At 37.2% G+C, this 13,580-nt stretch overlaps 1 protein-coding gene across 2 annotated transcripts in view; it reads left to right on the top strand.

Annotated features, from left to right (window-relative positions):
* Positions 1 to 13,580, top strand: part of col5a1 (procollagen, type V, alpha 1) — a 77,069-nt gene that overhangs the window by 21,967 nt on the left and 41,522 nt on the right. For both annotated transcript variants that reach the window (XM_027152796.2, XM_027152795.2), the window contains exons 3-9: positions 314 to 527; positions 2,096 to 2,258; positions 7,481 to 7,606; positions 9,881 to 10,015; positions 10,337 to 10,792; positions 11,038 to 11,460; positions 12,068 to 12,124. In XM_027152796.2, the coding sequence (XP_027008597.1) occupies positions 314 to 527; positions 2,096 to 2,258; positions 7,481 to 7,606; positions 9,881 to 10,015; positions 10,337 to 10,792; positions 11,038 to 11,460; positions 12,068 to 12,124 (1,574 nt within the window). The remainder of the gene's footprint in view (positions 1 to 313; positions 528 to 2,095; positions 2,259 to 7,480; positions 7,607 to 9,880; positions 10,016 to 10,336; positions 10,793 to 11,037; positions 11,461 to 12,067; positions 12,125 to 13,580) is intronic.

The raw sequence follows: 13,580 nt of genomic DNA, 5'->3' as shown, positions 1-13,580 counted from the left end.
TTTGGGCTTTTTTTTTTGAGTGTTTGTCTGGATTCAGATGTATTACCTTGATTTTGCTCACACTCCTCTGTCCTTTATTTCTTCCTTTTTATTGTTACTTCATACAAACACACAATATCAGTCCAGTACGAGCAAATATGAGCAATACTGAGCAATATATATACCACAGCAATCATTTTCAGTGATTATAAGTTTTAATTTATTATTTATTACAATATTTACTGTAATCATACCTCTTATGTAGCAATTATTTTTGGAAATGATTAATAATTTGGTATTTACAATTTATCTCACTGTTTTTCCTTGCCTGCAGCTTCAGTTTTTCCAGAGGACTTCTCCATCGTGGCAACTGTGCGGCCGAATAAAGGCAGCCAGGCATTCCTGCTCTCCATCTACAACGAGCAAGGCATGCAGCAGCTGGGCATCGAGGTGGGCCGTTCACCTGTCTTCCTCTATGAGGACCACCTGGGCAAGCCAGGCCCTGAGGACTACCCTCTCTTCAGAGGAGTAAACCTGGCTGACGGAAAGTACGAATGTACACTGTTATACATCTTCATACTATACAGTACACATACTTCCTACTTTACAAACAAACACACAAAAAGTTCTTTGACAATTACAAATGCAAATCCACAGGCATAAAGACTTCCATCTAATTCAAATTCTTAGAACTATATGTTCTCCTGGACTGCTGGTTTTTTAAGGTATTAATCAGAATCAGTATTTATTACAGTACCTTAACAGATAGAAAAATTAAAAAGGAAAGGTTTGTTTGTCCAAAAAAGTGTTTATGGATTTTAAAGTTTATGATTGTGGTCTTTTTTGCTCTGATTGACAGTATTTTTCTGGCATTGGTGTTTTTATGAGTTTATTTTGAGTCACACTCAAATATATTTTGTGTTTATTTAAATTAACGTTTTATGTTGATGTGTATTGAGTATAAAAGGAACAGTTGTTCAAACTAAATGTTGCATTGTGAAACATAATTTGAATATTAGCATTCATTATATACCCATAAACAGTATAAATAATTTTTACAATAATATTTATATATCTGTCATATGTTTAAGAACATCTCCAAAGGCAAGCATTAATCAGTGGCCTGACGAGGCTCTTATAAATTCCACCTGGTGAAAAAGCCTGGAGAAATGAAGAGAATGCATTGCATGAAAAAGGGACTGACATTTAGCAGCTGTTTGTTTTTCAGCCTCGGGTTATTCTTTATGCCAAGTTCTTCCTGATGAGTTGATGAATAGGTGAACAAAACTAACTCATATTGTTCACATACATAGAAATTCAGTAATAAATTCTGACATTTTCAAATTAAATTAAATAAAAATCTATGTAAATAGAGTTCATGGAACATGACAGTGCTTGACTATGTTTGGGAGGTGATTGTTTTTCTGACTAAGGTTGCCAAATATAAAATAAAACATTACAAAGATACAAGATGAATGTCATGTGTTATGTCCCTAAATAAGCAACACTATATAACAATATATTAAAACTTGTGTGCTCCTTGATCCAATATTCAATATTCCAATGATTTAATACAGTGTTTCATTACAATGAAAATTCAAATTTTTCATTGGTTTTAGCTCTAAATCTCGGAATAGTGACATTCATGACTTGTATGTGAAGCCTTACACAAACCGCATGCACACATAAACTACACACTCTTACTTACAGACATATACACTACACCACATATAAAGTACATTAAAACAACCTATGGATAGAAATAAAAACACACATACACATAAACACACAAAGATTTGGTAGTAGCTTGGATTTATTTTTTAGTAATTGTTTTGTACACACACACACACATATACTATACAGTTTACAACCATTTACTTATTTGAAAAGCAGCTTTCCTCATGGTCAGTCAATAAATCCCCTGCAAACTCTGCCAGAACCCATGTAAAAATTGTCAAATATTCTTTCCCTATTCTTGTGGGCAGATATGGTTTCCATCAAGACACACAAACATACACATACGGTGTGTTTTTTAAGCACCAACTTTGAATTTATGCTAAAATGTTACTCTTATTCTGGAGTTTTTATATGTGCGTGTGTTTGTGTGTGTCTGTAGGTGGCACCGTGTGGCGATCAGCGTCCATAAGCAGAGTGTTACACTGATTGTGGACTGTAAGAAGCAGACAACACGCAAGTTGGCACGAAGCCCAAACCCAATCATTGACACTAAAGGCATTGTGGTGTTCGGTACACGCATTCTGGATGAAGAAGTGTTTGAGGTGAGAAAATCTACACACACACACACAAACTTGCCAAATTCTCTTAGAAAGTTTACACATTTGACATGGTGTTTAGTCCATAGTTGTGGAAATGTGCCACACACATTTGGCTTTGCGCAACCTGACACTGTGGGAGAGTGATTGCAGTTTGCATGTGTGTGTGTGTGTGTGTGTGTGTGTGAAATTGTGTCTCACAGTTTTATTAATACATGGATCCAAATATATTTCCCACATGAATATAATATATTCTCTTTTTCTTCTTTCTTTATGTATGTATGGTACATCCTGTCTCTTGCTGTGTGTATATGTGTTTGTGTTTGTGTTTAATTTATTGCCGGTACTATGCTCAAAATGAAGTCAAAGGTTATCATTAACATTTAAACAAAACACACACATACACACACACACACACACACACACACACACACACACACACACACACACACACACACACACACACACACACACACACACACACACACACACACACACACACACACACACACATATGTATGTGTGTGTCTGTCTGTCTGTTTTAAAAGGAAAAGTGGCTCAGTGGTTTCTTATTGGTTGAGGCATAACAAGCAGCGTGTGATTAAATTGTATCACAGTAGCAAGGATTGGATTTCAGATGTCTAGGTGCACTGTGAAGTTGTGCTGCCACACCCAGCCCAACACACACACATATGGAAACACATAGACATGGAAAGAATCTCCTGTCTTTTTTCCTTATCCTCAGAATCTTCCATGAACAATTAGTTCTCGAAACTGAGCAGACTGATGTAGCACCGAGTCATAAAGTATATCATTGCTGAAGATGAGTTTTATTCCTAAATCTATGCAGTAACACTGTTCTTGGATTATGAATGTAACTTTTAAATTGGTGGAGAAAAACACATTATTAGAGAGAGGTGGCTTGACATAGGTAGGGAGGGAAAGACAGAAAAGCAAAGGGAGGAGGGATAAAATGGAAAAATCTCTAAAGGTGTTCTGCATGGAAAGTTGTGGTCAGTGTGACATGTTTAGGCTTTGAACTTCAGTCTTGTTTCATGACATCATCTGGAATCTGGAGTTTTCTATGGAACTCACATCCCCCACTCTGTGTGTGTGTGTGTGTGTGTGTGTGTGTGTGTGTGTGTGTGTGTGTGTGTGTGTGTGTGTGTGTGCGTGTGCGTGTGTGCATGTATACATGTGGTTTTAAGTACTAGGTCTAGACAAAGCTTGGGGATTGAGAGTGTTGTCTTTATAGAAATATATATTGTGTACATCCCACAGCTGCTCAATCAGATTAACACTGAGAGATAATGGAGGCAAAGTCAACATCTTGAACTCTTTTTCATGTCCCTTAAACCATGTTTCCAGGAAGGAGTGTACATGATATACAACAATGTTTAGGTAGGTTGCATGTGTCACAGTAACATCCACATGAATGTCAGGGCTAAATGTTTTCCCACCAGAACATTGCCCAGAGCATCACATTGCATCCCCTTGACTTGCCTTGACCAGTTTAAAGCAATGTAGTCCCATACACAAAAAAGCACTGCACTGTGTGTCCTTTTTATCATATCCAGAATTTTTTTGTCAATTTGTGCTACAGTAGCTATTCTGTGAGATTAGACCAGACAAGCTAGTCTAATCTGAACCTTGTAACCACTGCATAACAGGAACACACCAGAAGACAATGCTCTGATCCAGTTGTCTAGCCATCACATGTTGGTCAAAGTCACTCAGATTCTTTAACTTTAACCCAGTCTTCCTTTGTCCCTTCTTCTGTCTGTATTATAATTATTTTTAATAGAATGTAATTAATTAAATTGTGTGTGTGTGTGTGTGTGTGTGTGTGTGTGTGTGTGTGTGTGTGTGTGTGTGTGTGTGTGTGTGTGTGTGTGAGTGTATGTGTTGTTTGTGTGTGTGTGTGTGTGTGTGTGTGTGTGTGCGTGTGTGTGTGTGTGTGTGTGTGTGTGTGTGTGTGTGTGTGTGTGTGTGTGTGTGTGTGTGTGTGTGTGTGTGTGTGTGTGTGTGTGTGTTCATTCTTCCACTCAGGAAAAGCCATAAATGAATGTCAGCTCACTTGAATGAATTTTATTTTCACTTGTTCTTTTTCTATACTTCTGCTTCTCACTCTGTGTGCTACATTATTCTGCACTCTATCTTTTATTTTTTCTTCTCCTGCTGTTCATCATCGGAAAGAAGTCACTTTACTGTACTTGGATGCTGATTCCACACATGGTCGACACACAGACAGACTTTCCACTGGAACACGTTTTGGTAAACAGGATTACTGCTGAGCCAGTCAGCAGAGCCCTGTTTTGTACATTCATCATGCTAACTATTTATGTAGCTCAACTTTTTTTTACTAGCTTTGATAAGCTAACTTTTAAGCTAGTTTTAAAAGCAAGTTCAGTTTGTGATGGGTGTAAGCTTCACAATAAAAGCAAGTCTAGAGGTCCTATATTGTTCTATCTGAGGCTAGTCTTTTACTTTACGTAGGTCTCTCATTTTGTCTTAAGATTGTGATGAGTTTATTGGAGGAAGTAGTATCTCAGTGATTAAAGCATCGGACTACTGCTCTGAAAGTTGTGATTTTGAATCTGAGGAACACTAAGTTGCTACTGTTGGGCCATTGAGCAAGGCTATTAACCTTCAATTGCTCAGTTGTATAAATGTAAGCTGCTCTGGATGATGGCATCTTGCAAATGCTGTAAATGTGTGACAGCTATGTGGTCTAACTGTGTATCAAGTTTTTTACTGAGATCTTTCACTTTTGCTTTAACTACGTATGTAATATTTTGGGTGACATGCCAGATTCCATGTTTTCCTGGGTACTAAAGAAATTAAGCATATGCTAAGAACATACTTAATCACACACAGAAAATAATCCCAGTGTTAAAAAATGTGCCACTCACCATCAGTTTGCCGTATTCATGGGAAAAAAGAATCGATTGAAAGACAGATTTGTTTTCTGCAGAAGAAGTGAAATAGTATAATTAGTTACAGATGTGGGTCTGAAATTTACCAAGAAGTCCCATAATCTTAGAGCTGTCTGCATTTTCTGTAAGCTCTTGGCAAAAATGCAAAGTTCAGCATTCCCATAATGCACCACTGTCCGGTCAACACTACAAGCAGGAAGTGGAGCTAATCCCCAAAGACCCAGAATCCCCTGCTGTGGGGTCGGAAATGTGAGATGCAAAGAGTGCAGAGAAGTGGTGGGCATTTCTGTTGCTTTTGGCAGACAGTTTAAGGTCTCCTGAGATTGTGTGTGTGTGTGTGTGTGTGTGTGTGTGTGTGTGTGTGTGTGTGTGTGTGTGTGTGTGTGTGTGTGTGTGTGTGTGTGTGAGAGAGAGAGAGAGAGAGAGAGAGAGAGAGAGAGAGAGAGAGAGAGAGAGAGAGAGCCACTGGTTTTGAGAATGCCCAGATGTTAACAGTGGTCTGTGAGCCATTCGGCATGTATATATATTGTGTGTGTGTGTGTGTGTGTGTGTGTGTGTGTGTGTGTGTGTGTGTGTGTGTGTGTGTGTGTGTGTGTGTGTGTGTGTGTGTGTGTGTGTGTTTGAGACAGAGCTGTCCTTTTGGAACCTGCTCTCCTTTTGGCTCACTGCAGTTTAGTTTTATGTGTTCTCCTCTGCCCCCTGGTGGACAGAAGATAAACTGCTTACACGTGTGATGGGCATCAGAACACTGGACCAATAAGATTAGGAGGTGCTGACAGCCATCCCTGTCCATCTGTTTCTCTCTTTCACTCTCCAATATGTCACTGGGCTGCTACATAGACACACACACACACACACACACACACACACACACACACACACACACACACACACACACACACACACACATACACACACACGCACATATACTCAATTTAATATGAAGTATTAGCACATACATTATACTAAATCTAATAACAAATAACAAAAAATATATTGAAATATATATATAAATATATATTTGAAATATTTAAATAGAAAATAAAAATCCTGGATTTTGAAACCAATTTTATGGGTGCCACGATTTGTAGGTGCCAGTATTTTGCACCATACTTCTCAAATATCTTCAAGCAGCAGAATGTGATTAGGTGTGATTTATTTTCTCATGTATGAATTGAAAAAAAAGATTTTTAGCAATTGACACAAATGAAGACATAAGAAATTATTTGTTACAAATGCTAACATATCGCCCAACTAGCTGCTCCGTGTTTATGGATAATACTCAAGGTCCTATTGAAAGTTTTCCACCAGACCCCAACCTCCGGTAAGCCCAGAGAGCCTTCTGCTCCCTGCCTTCTGCCCTCTCTCTCTCTCTCTCTCTCTCTCTCTCTCTCTCTCTCTCTCTCTCTCTCTCTTGCTCTCTCTCTCTCTCTCTCTTGCTCTCTGTGACCCTTGTAAATCTTCTTCATTAGATTATATATATGTGTGTGTTCATGTCTGTTCATGCTGGAATCTTAAAACATGTCAGTACCTCCACTCATCCTCACAGCTGAGTTTTAACTCACTGTGTTTAAGCGGGGATGTCTTCATGTGAGAGTTTCCAAATGTCAGCATGCCAGATTATGTGTGTGTGTGTGTGTGTGTGCAGGATACAGTACACTGTTATAACTGAATAATAAACAGCCACACAATCAAGAGATGTGAACTCAAGCCAGCTGTGTCTGTGAGGAAATTGTGTGGGTATTTGTGTTTGTGCACATTTTCAGAGAGGCAGTGAGAGAGAATGCATGGTAAATCTGTACACGCACTACCACAACATTCATCAAAAATACTTGGGCCCTTCAGTAACATTTAAAAATTTTTAATATGAAGTAATAGTTTGTGTGTGTGTGTGTGTGTGTGTGTGTGTGTGTGTGTGTGTGTGTGTGTGTGTGAGATGCACTTTCACTTTCGATTGTGCTAACATTGTTGAGCATTTATCAATTATCAACTCATGTTAAGGAAGATAGATTCACTGTTGCTAACTGTGACTGTGGCTTGTAATTCCTGTTTATACATATTCCTGCAGAATAATCATTTTACAATAAAGTTTAGGGTAAATAATGCCAACCAAAAGTGAATGGGATTTATTATTTGTTTGTTCAGTTGTTTGTTTGTTTTACTGTGCTTATAATTCATTCTCTGTTTCTGGTCATTAATGTATCATTTGTTCTTTGAATGTTTCCCTGAGCTTCTAAATTTGTCTTATTGCCATTTTGTCTAAATATTGCTTGTTTGTTGTTTTGTTTGCAGGGTGATATTCAGCAGCTGATGATTATAGCAGATCATCGTGCAGCATACGACTACTGTGAACATTATAGCTCAGACTGTGAGGTTCCTGCCCAGGAACAGCCACAAAACCAGGACCCCAACACAGATGTGAGTGTTTTCTTCATTTAGACTCAAGATTTTCAAAAAAGTACTTTTTCCCAAGTAGTAATAAAACATAATTTGTTTTAATCAGTCACACCATAATTTGTGAGGAAAATGATTGCCATAGGTTCTCTAAACATCCCTAACAGTCTGTAGATAGGGACACAAATTTAAGATTTCTTTAGACTTTCCAAACCACACACTCCTGACCCACTAATTTTTATAAAAATCTTAATTTACTCTAACACATAAGTATATCATTTGTCCATCTGTCCATTTTCCTTAAAACAAGATTCCTCTACAGTGTGTCTAAGATGGGGAGCTTTGTGAGCATCCAATTCCATATAAGCCATAAAAAGACAAATAAGCCAGTTTTCTCTAAACACAGACAAATACAGATGTGTATCTTTCGAAACATTTTTAAACATTAACAAATACACAAGTATTCACTCTAAACACTCTTTATTCAACTTTTTCTAAGCAAGCTATTTTCTTTATACATTTTGTAAACAGTGACAGCTGGAAGGTTTCTTTCCATACAGATTGTAAATACAGTGTCCTCATATAGTGTTTACCTTATATATAAAAGTATATCTGTCTCTCTCTCTCACTATTTTTTATTATTTTTTTTATACTAAGGAGCCACTTTGCCTTTTGAGTAGTAAGAGAGCTTGACATTTTATGTCAGTGTTTATTTAACAAACATGTTCAATTAAAAAGCCTAATATACATTTCTCTAACTATTACAGTTACAAATGTGTTTAAATAATAGATTTCATTTCATCTGTATTAGAAAATACAGATGGGTGACAAAAGAAGAAGATATCTGTCTCTATTTTGGTGTCATGGACATTTAGCTGGCATGTTTTGGGTCCTTTTCTCAGGACCCAAAATACATTACGGGGTGTCCTACAGGGATAAAATAGAAAATATCTTGGATTTAGTTAGTATTTAGTATTTCTTATTATAAGATTATTATAAACCAAACATTAGACATGTTTACACATTTCAAACTTGAAATAGACTTTCCTATTTCTAAAACTAATTATGTTGGCTTTGTAGAAGCCAACATTCTGTTTTCCTATTTAAGCTTAGACAAAAATTTATCAAGAGTAACTCATCCTAGGGCTTTCGAGCCACATGCACCATATTCGGATATGTTGTAGACGCTGGTCTGAAGTTTGTTGCTATTACTTTTCTAAGTGATCTAAGTACCGGTACTTCCGGTACTGGGTCTCAAAGTGGCCTTTTTTCCCATAGACTCCCATTATAAACTTTGGAGGTTTATAACTCTGCAAGCTTTCGAACTATCTACACCAAACTCGGCCAGCTCCATGCAAAATCAAAAAACTGTTTACAACATGGACATGTGACATAACAAAACACTCAGAACAATGAGGGGAACTTCCTCAAGAGTGTTCGGATGATGTCACATGCTCGTCTCCACTTACCTCCAAATGTTTTGGAACCTTAGCTTTCTTATGTCCACTCGCCTCCAAAAAGCACCGGCCTTTGCAAATACTTGCATCCTCAAAGCCAACATCAAAGTTTGTCGCAACCAACTTTACAAATCTAGTTAAAACATGTTTTTCATCCCTCCATTACAGTTCCAGTGAATGTAGAAGCTATAACAAGGAACACTTAATATGTTTTTTTGGCTCTTTATGGCCCAAAACAATTTATGTTGTTGGTGTTGTTGTTTTTTTTTCATATAATTTGTCACTCCCTCTAATAGCTGGCATGAAATATTTTTATAAATTTTTGGATAAATAATAATTACTAAATGGAATACAGCAATAGTAAATAGCATCATCCAAGTCATACAGCAGTTTAATCCATTATATTCATATTGTATTGATTTACCATATTGTCACTATCAATTGAAAGCAATATTAAATCAATAGATTTAACATATTACAGGCACATTACACTATATAATATCAATTGGACTAAATAAATCAGATTAGTTGACTGATAACTACAACTCCACTTAAATGTTTATTTATTCTAAATAAACATTCTAAAAGTGAGAATGGACTGTATATCACCATGAACAAAATGTAATTCCTTATCAAAAATAATAATATATAAATTATAAAATGATGGTTGAAGTATAACACATAGTTACACATAAACAGACTAGCTGTTTTTGTAATGTTTCCATTAAATTATGTTCACAAGATGATTGGATATTTAATGGAAAGTGTTTGAGGCTCTAATTAGTAAGCACAATATAAAGTAAAGTAAAATGTAATATATTATTACACTTTGCTGTTGTAGAAAACAGATGGTGACCCCTACTACTATGAGTACCCATTCTATGACGATGACTCGGATGCAGAGAAGTACGAGGACTCATCATTAACCACTGGCAGGGACTCAGATTTAGGACCTAGTGACACAACCAACCCAAAGGTACACATTTTAGACTATTTTTATGCTTTGCTACAGGAATCTGATAATTACTTCATTTCATAAAAGATGAAGAATTAGTATATGGCAATCAGTGTGAACAACAGCATTAATAATGAAAATATTTAACAATCGTGTGATGTGGGTGTTACAAATATAGTATCAAATATGTTACCAGTAAGGGTTTTTTATTTATTTGTAATAAAGGCTTTAGAGCATCAAAGTGAATTAAATGTATCTTTATTATCACCTACTATGTGTTGATATGGCAGGATAAATTGTCCTTTGAGTGTGTATTGTTAAGTTGTCTTTATTTTGAAACAGAGAACCGTGACTACAGTAGTTGGTGGAGGAGAACATACCTCTACCACAGGAACTGCCAGCGAGTCATATGACTATGAGGATTCTATGTATGATACATACTATGATGAATCAACTGCCTCTCCTGATGGCTCCATAACAGTTACAAGCACAGGCACAGGTACTGGAGATGACCTACACCTGAGCGGTAGAGTGGATCTGGGGATAGGTGAAGATATAGAGAAACACATTATCACTTCAATAGGAGAAAGAAGAGAAGAAGGACACGTCCACACTTCCGGTACTGGTGGCTCTGGTTCAAGCGTTAGAATTGTCTCGGGTTCTAGCACCAGTTCAGGATCCAGCTCTGGTTCTAGTTCCAGCACAGGATCTGGCTCTGTTTCCACCTCTCTTACAGGATCTGGACCTGTTTCCACCAGTACAGGATCTGCTACCAGTTCTAGCTCCAGCTCTAGCTCAGTAAGTTCATGAAATATAAAATGGATATTGTTTTTGAATGAAGATTTCATTTTAGTTCACATGGACCCCCTAGTGTTCCAGCAAATTACATAATGAGAAATAAAATAATTTGTGGTTGGTAACATACTAATAACTGTTCCGACCGAACTTATAGTATTTAGTTTGTAGTTAGTTGCATATGGAAATTCCTTAAATAGATCAGATTTGTAATCTTTGTGTAACTGTTTGTATGTTTGTGTTTGTAGGTGGATAATTATGATAACTATGGCTACGGTGTGAGCTATGGAGGGGAGTACACTGATGGTTTTGGTGAGGGCGAGAACACTGCTGGTTTTGGTGAAGGCGAGGACACTGCTGGAGGAGCAGGCAGCAGCAGTACTGTATCTGTCGGGGGTGGATCTGTTTCTGTTGGGGGTGGATCAGTCTCAGTTGGGGGCAGCTCTGTTTCTGGTGGAGGTGGTTCAGTCTCTGTTAGTGGTTCTGCTGTAGTTGGTGGTGGATCTGCCAGTGCCGGGGCCGGTGCTGGGGCAGGAACAGACCAGACTGTGGATGCTTTTAAGGAGGAGTTCATCACAGATCTCCCTGACTCTGAACTGGACCAGATTTACACTGACTACTATGGCGAAGTCGACGACAAAGTCTTACCTGCCGAGACTGACAATTACCAGGTAGCACTGAGAGCACATGTCATAACCATCAAGAATCACAATCAATCACAGCTTAGAATGCTGCGTGTAAACCCTAAAATCCACCACCAATATTTACATGCAAAGATTTTGATTTGAATAAATTTATTAGAATTAATTTAAATGCAATCCAAACTACATAACAACATAACCAAAAACAGCTTGTGAATACTGCCAAGGTAACACAGAATGTACACAAACATTTTAATGCAGTGGTACTTCAAAAGTATATATTTAGTAGATTATTAGATGGATACTTCTTCAATCACTCTATTCTGAATTAGGTGTGCACATGAAGACTACTGAACAGTTTGAACAAAAATTTTATTTGATCGGTTAAATTTTTAACAATTGATTTAATGCATTTAAAATCAAAACACTGACTATAGGTAGAAGGAAGCCACAGTACAGTATAAACTTTATAATTACTTTTGTTTAGTCAATATAATGCTGCTTACTATTGTAGTTTTTATAAACTGCTGGAGGCAGAAAAAGATAAGTTTAAAAAAACACTGTATTCTTGAAATTCAATAAAAAAAATTGTGCTCAGGGGTATGTGTGTAGTTTACACATGCTTTTGTGCCTGCAGGTTGAAGGATCCAGGGGAGAGAAGGGGCAGAAAGGAGAGCCAGCCATCATTGAACCAGTAAGTTTATTGATGTTTGGACAATGTGTGGATGCCTGCCATCTGATACATGCCCCCATAAATATGGCTAAGTGCACTTGAGGATGTGCATCTGAGGAGAATAAACATCGATACAGCTGTATATTTTCAACCATAGACACAATTCAGAGACAAACAGAAAAAGAAGAAAATTTATCCAGCTGAATATGCCCTATATTCATGTCTGAAATATCTGTAACTATGCCTCAGTTCTATGGTTACTGGTACTAATTGTGAAAGTGGTAATAAAGCTCTCAGTAACCATTCTAAGTAATTCAATAACCTCAGAGATTGAAGCTGTCAGTTCTTTTAATTTGTTGCCTGTCTATAGGTAGCAAGATTGGTCAAAGTTGGCAAATTTGAGGCAGATCAAGGATTTTATTATGACAGCTCTTACATACTCCATTAGTTACAGGACATAAGCCTTTTAGCGTATACTCAGCATTATTTGTTTGAATATGTTAACTCATTTAGTTAAATTCAGAATTTGAAGTTACAGATGTTTTTCTCTCTTTGGTCACATGGAGAGTGAAAAATGCATGCAAAATTAACAAGGAAATAATTCCTAAAGATTTTGATTCACACCATGTGGACTTCAGTCAAGGAAATGTGGTTATAGTTAGTTCAGTCCTGCTGGTTTGCTAGAATATAAAACAGTCCAAACTCTAATTAATTACATACAGTGGAAATCTATCCTGTCCTTCTTTGGACTCTTAAGAGCTTTTGTTTCCCCATTGTGTCTCTTTTTCACTCCAGCTCCATCACCTCTGTTTATTGTGCTGTGTTTGTTAGACTCCCCTGTGTGACTGGTGATGCTCAGCAGCTGTCGCTAATCAAACAAATGTCACTTTGTGTGTTTATCCCATACATACATTTTGGCTGTTATTAAATGTTTTTCTATCATAGCAGCACTGATAATACAGGAATTCTTTTCATCCACACATACACAGCCATTTATAACTTGCTGGTCAGGCATATGATAATTCAGTGTGCTATTTGATGTGTTTAACTGTATCCAAATGTTGACACACCCTCACACACAAAAGCCATTTCCTCTTTTGCGTAGTGCCATGTCCCGACTTTTGGCTCACAGACCACTCTTAGACCTATTCATTGTTCCACAAAGCATTAGAATGCAGATCCAGATGGCTAACTTTCCATGCACCATTCTCCACCTGGTTGCCCTACCTCTTAGGTTTTATACTGACTGAAAAGCCTAAACCCCAGAACAGAGCAACTTTGCATGTATTTTTATAGAAGTGGGGCACTGAAGGAATCACTTAATCCAGAATTGTTGGCAGATGCACATGTGTCCAAATTCATAGTTGACTAAGTATATGATATTTTTTGTATTATTACCCTAAACCTTTTTTTTTCCAATTGCCTCTTGCACGTTTGTGACATATTTAAGCCAAAAAACAATAGTGACAATAGAAGC

The sequence above is a fragment of the Tachysurus fulvidraco genome, chromosome 21 (genome assembly GCF_022655615.1).
Source record: "Tachysurus fulvidraco isolate hzauxx_2018 chromosome 21, HZAU_PFXX_2.0, whole genome shotgun sequence".
Lineage (NCBI taxonomy): Eukaryota > Metazoa > Chordata > Actinopteri > Siluriformes > Bagridae > Tachysurus > Tachysurus fulvidraco.
This window is presented reverse-complemented; position numbering and strand designations above follow the sequence as displayed.